The sequence below is a fragment of the Aethina tumida genome, chromosome 4 (assembly GCF_024364675.1).
Source record: "Aethina tumida isolate Nest 87 chromosome 4, icAetTumi1.1, whole genome shotgun sequence".
NCBI lineage: Eukaryota > Metazoa > Arthropoda > Insecta > Coleoptera > Nitidulidae > Aethina > Aethina tumida.
In genome coordinates, this window is record NC_065438.1 from 17,146,461 (window position 1) to 17,158,262 (window position 11,802).

The 11,802-nt window shown below is 26.4% G+C and overlaps 1 protein-coding gene across 1 annotated transcript in view; it reads left to right on the top strand.

Annotated features, from left to right (window-relative positions):
• Window positions 1-11,802, top strand: part of LOC109605491 (plasmanylethanolamine desaturase) — a 42,289-nt gene that overhangs the window by 27,701 nt on the left and 2,786 nt on the right. Inside the window, exon 2 of the mRNA XM_049965921.1 lies at window positions 5,633-5,844. Within this exon, the coding sequence (XP_049821878.1) occupies window positions 5,633-5,844 (212 nt within the window). The remainder of the gene's footprint in view (window positions 1-5,632; window positions 5,845-11,802) is intronic.

Sequence of the window (11,802 nt, forward strand, 5' to 3'; positions counted from 1 at the left end):
TAATAAAATTGTTCGTAAAACATTATTTCCAATATTTATTAAAACTTGTTAGATTTGTTTGGGGAAGTTTGAAGAAAATAATAGTAATTATTAACTGGATTTGTGTCTTTATATTTTATAATTATTTTGTTTATATTTGTATAGCTCCTTATAAAAAGGCACTTAGTTTACGTGTATGCTAAAAATGAACATCTCGTCATCTAAATTAGTGGCTTTACAGATAATTTGTGTGAAAACAATTTAGTAACAAAAAAATAATTGAATTTAGATATAGGACTTGTTATACCCATTTTATTTGCAATTGCATTTTGAATTTAAAATTTCAAAAATATACAGGGTGTTCTATTGAAAATAAAAAAGGAAACCGGAAATGAAATTTAGTGCAAAATAAGTTAAGAAAGTAGTAGTTAAAGTCAAGTTGTAATTACTGTAAAGATTTTAAATTAGTACCTTTTTCTCTTCTGGACACACTTTTAGTGAAGAAATTAAATGAATCACCCTGTATACAGGATATCGAACCTTTTGAACATTGCTGGGAAAAACGTTTTGTAGAAAAATAAAAATTTGTTCAAGAAACATCAAAGGAGAAATTTGATTTTGTCTATAAAATATTTATAAATATATGAAAAGTCGTTTGAAACAAAGTTATTTTCTTATTTAAATAACTAATAAAATTCTTCGTAAAACATTATTTCCAATATTTATTAAAACTTGTTAGATTTGTTTAGGGAAGTTTGAAAAAAATAATAGTAATTATTAACTGGATTTGTGTCTTATATTTTATAATTATTTTGTTTATATTTGTATAGCTCCTTATAAAAAGACTCCTCTTAGTTTACGTGTATGCTAAAAATGAACATCTCGTCATCTAAATTAGTGGCTTTACAGACAATTTGTGTGAAAACAATTTAGTAACAAAAAAATAATTGAATTTAGGTATAGGACTTGATATACCCATTTTATTTGCAATTGCATTTTGAATTTAAAATTTCAAAATTATACAGGGTGTTCTATTGAAAATAGAAAAGGAAACCGGAAATGAAATTTAGTGCAAAATAAGTTAAGAAAGTAGTAAAAATTAAGTTATAATTACTGTAAACATTTTAAATTAGTACCTTTTTCTCTTCTCAACAAACTTTTAGCGAATATGTTAAATGAATCACCCTGTATACAGGATACAGAAGATATTTAACATTGCTGGGAAAAATGTATTGTAGTAAAATATAAATTTCTTTCTCAATTTTTCCATTTTTCTTGTTTAGTCTTCCACTTTTGGGACTGCCCTCGTACTTATAGATTCGTCAACGTTTCAATTACATTTTAGACAATCCCTTTGTCATTGTTGTAAGGTGTCAAAATTAATAAGAGGAAATGCTTTGAAACTACGTGCGACCGAGTTATTTATACGTCTGTGCCAAAAATAGAACACCTTCACTATTAATATCGTGTATGACATTTTCTTCAAGTATCTGGTCATTCATGATTACCGAAATAACCTTTTTTTAAAAAAAAAACACGCTCTGTTAATTATTTTGTTTAAAACCAATACCGCAGAGTGCCTCCATTAAATTGCTTCACCCGCATAATTTGTATGTTGTCCAATTTAAAACTTATTAACCAAGCGTCATTAATATAATGGTGATGACAAAAATTAAGGCTAATGAAAAATCGATGTGCCAAGTGATATTATTTAAAAAAAAAACAACTAGATACTTGAACAAATAAGCATCGCATTTGTATTTCACGTCCCGAATCAATACAGACAAAGACGGAAACTTGTTTGCATCAGAAAAACTTAACCGACAAACACAATCCACCCACAATAAAATAAGTTAACACGAGATAGTCAGATTTCGTTAGCCCCGGTTCATCCCCCGCAAAAACAATTTGGCACAAGTGTGAAATAATGGGCGATGAGCGATATAAATAAACGCATTAAAATGCCAGCCTAATTAATTATTAATTAGAGGTCTATTAGTTAATTAAAAATTCGCACGCGTTTTTAAACGGCCCCGGGGACCAGGAAATTTAAGGACACAGCACATTTGTTTTATTATATAACAATGATTATCGCACTGTTTGGTGCGTAGATGTTTGTTTTTTAAAAGGAGGTTTATGCAATGTTTTATTTTTAGGTATGAAGAATGTATAAACATAAATAATTTCTGACAATTACTATACGTATTAGTAATGCTGTGAGTTGTAATATGCAAAGTTAATAACTATAGCTACTGTTCTAATTGTTTTTGCTTTGGAAAAAAAATTTGTAATTTACTTGAAACTATTAAATATTTAATTTTCTGTAAAAATAATCATTTTGTTTAAGTACAACAAAGGTTGGAAAATCAATTTAATGACAAAACGATAATTCTTTAACATATTTCAATTAATACAAAACAAACAAAATAATATAAAAATATCCACTTAATAATTAATTAAAAATTAATTTATATAATATTTAAAAATAGTTTTGTAATAAGGATTTTTATACTTTTTCTATTATACATAATAATTTTTTATTTCAAAAATAATTTAAAAAAATTACCAACAATATAAAATAACACAAGTCTACTTATTAATTATTTTCTATAAACAAACTTAACAAGTACTGTTAACAATTTATAAATAACTTCATTATAAACGTTCTTCAAATTATTTTATTATATACACTCTTAAAAAAATTGTCTTTCTATGCTTATCAAAGTTTAAAATAAATTAGAAATACCTTTGTTATAAATATCCCTCATTGTACATATTGTTACTTTGTTCTCATTGTGCCTAAATAAACTGAAGAAGTTTTTAAACAATTAGCAAATATCTTTGTTTAAAAGATTTTTCAGTTGTTTTACAATATAATATAAAATAATTATTTATTCTAGAAAAATCATTGTTCATATTCTATAAATAAAATTCACAAGTTTTTATAAAATTTAGAAATAACTTTGTAATAAGCATTTTTATAGTTATTTTATTATACGTAATAATTAAAGAAATTATCTTTCTATGTTCCATAAATAAGCTTATCAAATTTTCAAACAAATTACAAATAGCTTTGTTAAAAATTTCCTTTACTGTATCTTCTCATTTTGTCTAAATAATTTGAAGATATTTTTAAACAATTAAGAAATATCTTTGTTTAAAAGATTTTTCCAGTTATTGTATAGTATAATATAAAATAATTCAATAAATACATTTTAGAAGTTTTTATAAAAATAACTTTGTAATAAGGTTCTTGTAGTTATTTTAATATACATATTAATTCTTTATTCCAGAAAGTCAGGCAAGAAAAAACAAAATAAATACCAAAAATAATAAAATAAATAAAATTTTGGAGTACTAATAATGGTTCCTTATAGGATAGTCCTTGATTAAAGGTTATAACAAATATGAGCTTTCCATTGTTAAAATTGATGACTTTACAAACATTTTAGTTAGACCATCAATCTGTCAAAAATTTTGGAAAGAAATTAATAACCGAAAAACTATTGAGTTTAGGCATAGGACATGATATAGCCATTTTATTTGCAATTACATATAGAATTTAAAAATTCAAAAATATACAAGGTGTTCCATTGAAAATAACATAAAAATTTCAAATCAAAATATTTTTTCGTGCTCCATAAACTTCTAATGAATAAATTAGGTGAATCACTCTGTATACGAACTGCTGCTGTTTTTAAAATCAATCTATAAATAAACTTTAGACGTTTTTATAAAAATAACTCTGTAATAAAGATTCTTACAATTATTTTATTATACATATTAATTTTTTATTCCAAAGTCAGACAAATAAACAAAATAAGTACCAAAATTATTAAAACAAAAATAAAATTTGGGAGTACTAATAATGGCTCCATATAGGATGGGCCTTAATTAACATGTATGACAAAAATGAACTTTCCAACGTCAAAATTCATGTCTTTCAAACATTTTAGTTGAACCATCAATCTGTCAAAAATTTTGGAAATAAATTAATAACTCAAAAACTATTGAGTTTAGGCATAGGACATAATACAGCCATTTTATTTGCAATTACTTATAGAATTTAAAAATTCAAAAATATACAAAGTGTTCCATTGAAAATAACATAAAAATTTCAAATCAAAATATTTCTTCGTTCTCCATAAACTTCTAATGAATAAATTAGGTGAATCACCCTGTATACGAACTGGTGCTGTTTTTAAAATCAATCTATAAATAAGCTTTAGATGTTTTTATAAAAATAACTCTGTAATAAAGATTCTTACAATTATTTTATTATACATATTAATTTTTTATTCCAAAGTCAGACAAATAAACAAAATAAGTACCAAAAATATTAAAACAAAAATAAAATTTGGGAGTACTAATAATGGCTCCTTATAGGATGGGCCTTAATTAACATGTATGACAAAAATGAACTTTCCAACGTCAAAATTGATGTCTTTCAAACATTTTAGTTGAACCATCAATCTGTCAAAAATTTTGGAAATAAATTAATAACTCAAAAACTATTGAGTTTAGGCATAGGACATAATATAGCCATTTTATTTGCAATTTTAAATTTGAATTGAATTTAAAAATTCAAAAATATACAAGGTTCCATTGAAAATAACATAAAAATTTCAAATCAAAATATTTTTTCGTGCTCCATAAATTTCTAATGAATAAATTAGGTGCATCACCCTGTATACGAACTGATATTTTTAAAAGCAATCTATAAATAATCTTTAGATGTATTAGAAAAATAACTTTGTAATAAGGATTCTTACAGTTATTTTATTATACATATTAATTTGTTATTTCAGAAAGTCAGACATAAGAAAAACAAAATAAATACCAAAAATAATTAAACAAATAAAATTTGGAAGTACTAATAATGGCTCCTTATAGGATGAACCTTAATTAACGTGTATGACAAAAATGAACTTTCAAAATTCAAAAATATACAAGGTGTTCCATTGAAAATATAAAAATTTCAAATCAAAATATTTCTTCGTTCTCTATAAACTTCTAATGACTAAATTTGGTGAATCACTTTGTATACAAACTGGTGATATTTTTAAAATCACAATATTAAAATTTTCAGTGAATCAGCAAAATCTAATAATATCCTTTACTCAAAATCACTTAGAGAATCCTAATACAAGAATTTTTAATAGTATAGGATGCTAATATTAATATTATTGATGTATTACCAACTAAAGCATTTTCATAAATTGGTTTATGTTCTGAACTTCTGAAAGTTCCTGATCCAATTTGTATATGGATACTTAGATCCAGAATCTAGATAGAGAAGATACATATCTATTCTTAACTTTTGAAACTTTTGAAATGGACTGATTGAATTGAACTAGGTTTCAAGCATAGGCCCACCCACTTGTTAGTACTTCCTACGGTGGACACGGATAAAGATATCTTGAGTCTGGACTAGGTTCAATTTTCTCCAGACTTCAAGTTTTTTAAAACTCAAAGTAATTCAAAAAAAAATATATCCGAAGGCCAGCCCCTATATCTAAGGTTAAACTGTTGATAAGTGGGTTACCGAGTTAAAATCGATACCAATAAAACTTTCAGCAATCAAAATCACCCGATCAAACCGAGACGTAAATTGTCTGCGATCGTGATTCATTTGTTTTTCCTTTTTCTCCAGGGAAACGCACCCAGGAATGCATATGCGTGGCGATATGCCTGACGCTGATGGCCGTCAACCTGGTGTTCATAGTGTTCCACATAAAGCTGCAGAACCTCAGCACGATCATGGTGGCGGCGTTCTGCGGCATCGTGACCGCCGACTTCGGTTCGGGGTTCGTGCACTGGGCCGCGGACACTTGGGGCTCCATCGAGCTGCCGGTCATCGGAAAGGTGAGTTTATTGAACCGCTCGCCGCCCCCGGGCGGTAGGTAGGGGGTGGCGATAATTTGCACCGGTCCCCCCGTTTGCGAATTAGATGGCAATTACATCATAAAGTTTCTTCGGGCGACTTGGCATGTCCGATTGCGATCTGAGACTTGAGGTCGCACAAACGACTCGACCCTTTGTCAGGTGATCAATGGGTTCGGTGCTGCCGTTTGGGATGGGATTAATGTACCGTTTTAATATTGAAATTGACAATGAACTGTGGTTTTACATCGACAAATTACAGTTGGACAGGAAACGTTTTCGTATTAAAGTTTACCTGTTCTGGTTTTTACTGGTTGAGTCATTTGTGGTATTGTCTAATCTAGCATGGCAAATTGTTATGTATTTTGAGTCAGCTTTAAAACACTGAGTACTGAGAAACAAGGCGTTTTTACAGTCACAGAATTTTTCAATTTAAACAACCAGTCACGTTAGTAAATACACTTGATTTCAAAGGTTTTGCATGACATTTAATTTAAAATTAACATAAATTTGTTATTAGATTATATTCACATCTGTGAAGAACCACCAAAGTGTTTTATCAAATAGAAAATAATTAAGTTAAAACGAAATAACAATATACTTTTATTATCAAAAACAATAGTAATTTAAATTAATTTATTTTTTGGAGAGATCACAGACTAACTGTGTCATTTGACAGTTTTTAAAAAAGTAAATCATCGTTAATTAACAAAGAATAATTTTAATTTATTTATTAAATTTTAAATATAAATAACTCTACTGTTTAATTGACTGATAGTAATTTTCTAAAAATTATAAAAGATTCTTTTGTTAACAAAGTATATTAAATAAAACAAAACTCATTTTATCAATAGTTGTTTACTTTAATATCGTGGAATAGTATCAAACCACAAAAGAAACCTTAATGCGTTCTGTACGTTGAAACTGTTAAAACGAGGTGGTTTTTTTTTATTGTGTGCTTAAACCCTCCCCTTGTTGATCAATTTGAGAAGTTCTTCCAAAACACTAATCAATAAACCTTCGTTTAAATTCAAATATTTCATTAGAATCGTGTAAATGATTCTAATGATTAATGATAATTAAAATTAGTAGTTTTGTAACTAAAAGATTATTTTGATGATTTTTAACATCTTCGCAAGATTATAAATAAATATGCAAATATTTTGCTTTATATTGGTGTAGATTTTTTATAGTAAAGGTTTTTGTTTTGAGCCCAGAAATGAGACATTTTATCTATAGGTAGATATTTTCATGCTTTACAATTGAAAAAAAGTTTGTGAAAATCAAACAAAAAATACAAATTTTATGGGGGTGTCTCACTTTTAAAAGGCCACACGGTATATTGTATGTATTGTTTTATTGTAAAATAATGTAATAAATAAGTAAAATTTTAATGCTTTATAACTAAAGAAAAGTTTGTTAAAATCGGACAAAAATTACAAATTTTATGGGGGCTTCTCACTATTAAAAGGATCACACTGTATATAAAAAAATTCTGTATTTTTGTTATAAATTAGTGTAATAAATAAGTAAAATTATCATGATTTATAACTGAAAAAAAAGTTTCTTAAAATCGGACAAAAAATAAAAATTTTATGGGGGTGTCCCACTTTCAAAAGGGCCACACTGTATATAAAATAACTCTGTATTATTGTTGTAAATTAGTATTTTGTTATAAATTAGTATAATAAAGTAAAATTTTCAGCTTTATAATTCAAAGAAAAATTTGTTAAAATCGGACAAAAAATACCAATTTTATGGGGGTACCCCACTTTTAACAGGGCCACACTATATATAAAAAAATCTGTATTTTTTGTTGTAAATTAGTATTTTGTTGTAAAATAGTGTAATAAATAAGTGAAATTTTCATGCTTTATAACTAAAAAAAAAGTTTGTTAAAATCGGAACAAAATTACAAATTTTATGGGGTGCTTCACTTTAAAAAAGGCCACATTGTATATAAAAAAATTCTGTATTTTTGTTGTAAATTAGTGTAATAAATAAGTAAAAATATCATCTTTATAACTGAAAAAAAAAGTTTGTTAAAATCGGACAAAAAATACAATTTTATGGGGGTTCCCCACTTTTAAAAGGGCCACACTGTATATAAAATAACTCTGTATTATTGTTGTAAATTAGTATTTTGTTATAAATTAATATAATAAATAAGTAAAATTTTCAGCTTTATATTTCAAAGAAAAATTTGTTAAAATCGAACAAAAAATACAAATTTTATAGGGGTGTCCCACTTTTAACAGGGCCACACTATATATATAAAAAAAAATCAGTATTTTTGCTGTAAATTAGTGTTTTGTTGTAAATTAGTGTGATAAATATGTAAAATATTTAAATATAACATGAAACTAAAAATGAAAAATAATTATCGCTATAACCACGTTAAAATATTTCTCAAACTACAAAAATCCTATTTTTACCCCCTCTACTCTCTAAAAGGACCTCTTACTTGACACCACCTACCTCTTATTCCATCCTGCATCTAGTTCTTCTTTCTCTTCTCTCTTGCATAACCAAGCAAAATTCGGATTTTGAAACGAATAGAATCGAATTACTGTAAAATTATTATTTGAACATTTTCGGTGTTGTCTGTTGCCGCCATATTAAATTCATAGCCAACTATAAAACTGTGTGGACTCACGTTTACAATTTTCGTTTTATTTATTAAAATTATACTTAGATAATCGGTTTAATGAATTAAAAAATGATTGTTGTTTAGTATAATTGTAATGACAATGTTTAATATCAAAATAAAATTGACTTCTACACTAACCTAACAAACTGTCTTAACATATCAGAAATCACTCATATTTTCATAAAATCTTACCTCTAATATTACACAAATTAGTCAAAGGAAGTTTCAACACCGCACGAAGCATTTACAATGTCACCACAATAAAAGAATTCATAGAAATTGTTGAAAAACCGAATAATTGGCGGACGCGTCCTAACGCATCAAATTACGTTTAAACTACAATAGTTCATTTGTTCGCCGTCGACCAATAAGACTGCACAGTTTCGGTTTCTACGATTTCTGGAAGGGGTGATTTATTTTTTTACATTTAATTTTAGTATATTAATACCAATTTTTGTTTAAATATTCTGGGGCCGTTTAAAGTAGATAACATAATTAAAGAATTACTTTAAAAATTAGAATACCCATTGGTCATTATTGTGACAAATTGGTAATTTACTCAGTTATAAAACTACTAATTTTAATCATCATTAATCATTAGACTCGTGTAAATAAATATTAATGTTTGAATTTAAACGAAGGTGTATTGATTAGAGTTTTGAAAGAATTTCTCAAATTGATCAACAATTAAAGTAAACTACTATTAATAAAATGAGTTTTGTTTTATTTAATGTACTTTTTTAACAAAAGAATCTTTTATAATTAAGGAAAACTTCTATCAGTCAATTAAACATTAGAGGTATCATTATATATATTATACATTTCAACTACAGGTTACACTAACAATAAGATATTAATTTATACGACTTACGGTTTACATTTTAATAATATTATGTTTTTAATTTTATAGTGGTTATTTTGACAGTTCTCAAACGTTGATTCGTGATCGTGCCAAAAATATATGAAGACTGAATTCTCTCTATTTCAATCGAAATTAATTTTTTTGTGTTCGTTCCTGCAAGTGTAAAAGAGAAAGAAATATATTCATGAGAGTTAGAGAAGGAGGGAATGAATTGCCTCTGCTAAGTAAGCTGTGCATTTTATCATGGGCAGCAATATTCAATTGTTTTTCCTAGAATCGCTGTTTTGGGCAGGAGAAGGGGAAAAGTTGCGATTTTTGATATTTGTAATACGTTTCAATAAGATTCGCGGTGACAATTATTGTTTGACAGTTAGATTAGGTTATGTTTGGCATATTTATCAAATATTTTATTTTTTCCATCTTTATGAAATACACATTTATTTTACAGTAAAAATATAAGAATTTTTTACATATTTTTAGAATAATAATATTAATAATTTATGGTCATATTACACTTATAGAAAGTTTAAATCATAAGGAAAAAAAAGTTCAGTGTCATGAAACAATGTGGTATTAAATTTACAAAATAGTGCTTAGATTCTAGTGAAATATAACAAATTATTTGTGAAAAAACTTCTTAAATTGATCAACAAAGGTAGGGTTTAAACAAACAGTAAAAAACCACCTCGTTTCAACAGTTTCAACGTGTAAAACGCATTAAGATTTCTTTAGTGGTTTGACACTATTACACGATATTAAAGTAAACATCTATAAATAAAATTAATTTTGTTTTATTTAATGTACTTTGTTAACGACAGAATCTTTTGTAATTATAGGAAAACTATTCGTTGATAATTATCGATTATTTACTTTTGCAAAAATTGTCATGTGTTGACATCACAGCCCCAAAAGTCAAACTACAAGTTTACACTGACAATAAGATATTGATTAATAATTGATAAAAGCTTTTATGCAACTTACGGTTTTCCTTTTGATAATTCTCTTATTTTTAATTTTTAATAGTTCTCGAGCGTTGATTTGTGACTGAACCTAAAATATGTGAAGACTGAATTCTCTCTATTCGAATCGAAATTAATTTTTTTGTATTTGTCCCTGCAAGTGTAAGTAAAAGAGTAAATATGTTCATGAGAGTTAGAGAAGGAGGAAAAGAATTGTACCTGATAAGTAAGCTGTGCATTTTATAATGAGCGGCGATATTCAATTGTTTTTCCTAGAATCGCTGTTTTAGGCAGGAGAAGGGGACAAGTTGCGATTTTTGATATTTGTGAAACGTTTCAATAAGATTCGCGGTGACAAATTTATGACTGAAGGTTAGGTAAGGTTATGTTTGACATATTTATGAAATATTTTATTTTATTTTATTTTATTTCGTATTTATGAATTACAATATTTTACTGTAAAAATATAGGAAATTCTTACATATTTTGAGAATAATTAAGGTTGTATTACATTTGTGGAAAGTTCAAATTATGAGAATAAAATAAAATAGTCTAGCTAATTTTGGCTTTAAATTTACAAAATAGTGCTTATAATACTTAATATCAATTTAATAAATCAATTAAATATTATTAAATTAAAGTTGCCATTATACTAAAAATTTAATAAATAAATTAAAATTATTCTTTGATAATTATCTATGATTTACTTTTTCAAAAATTGTTATATGACAGTTAATCTGTGATCTCTCCAAAAAATAAATTAAATTGTTAATTCAAATTACTATTGTTTTTAATAATAAACTTCGTTGATTATAAAATTATACTATTACTTATTTTTTAACTTAATTATTCTCTATTTGATAAATATTAAAACCATTTGGGTGTTCTTCACAGTTATGAACAAAATTTAGGTTTTAATTTTCTTCATATTTATGAATTATACAATTTTACAGCAAAAATATAGGATTTTATTACATATTTTAGAAATTATAAGAATAAAATAAAATGTTAACAAATCTCTTCTTTGAAGTAATTTTAAATCAAATTCAATGTTTGAAACCCAATCCTGCATAAACAAAATCATTTTAAAAAGCAATATGCAACGTAAACATTCATTTTATTTTAGAAACAGTTATATTGGTACATAAATTATTGATTAATAAAATACTGATGAAATGAGTGATTGTATATATCAAAAATTGGTTATTAAAATGACTGTGTTTTATGAACATCCTGATTTCAAAATTGATCTCCTTTTGGTGGCGCATTCGTTCAACTCATTCAGTGAATGCTCAAATTTAACCCGATCAAAGTTTGTAAACCAGATGAGCAGTTGGATGAAATTACAGCAACCACAGTTTAAGTTCAGTGTCATAAAAATGTGTGGTTGCTCTGGCTAATTTTGGCATTAAATTTACAAATAGTACTTAGGTACTAGTGAAATATAAGAGAAGAAAAATAATGACTGG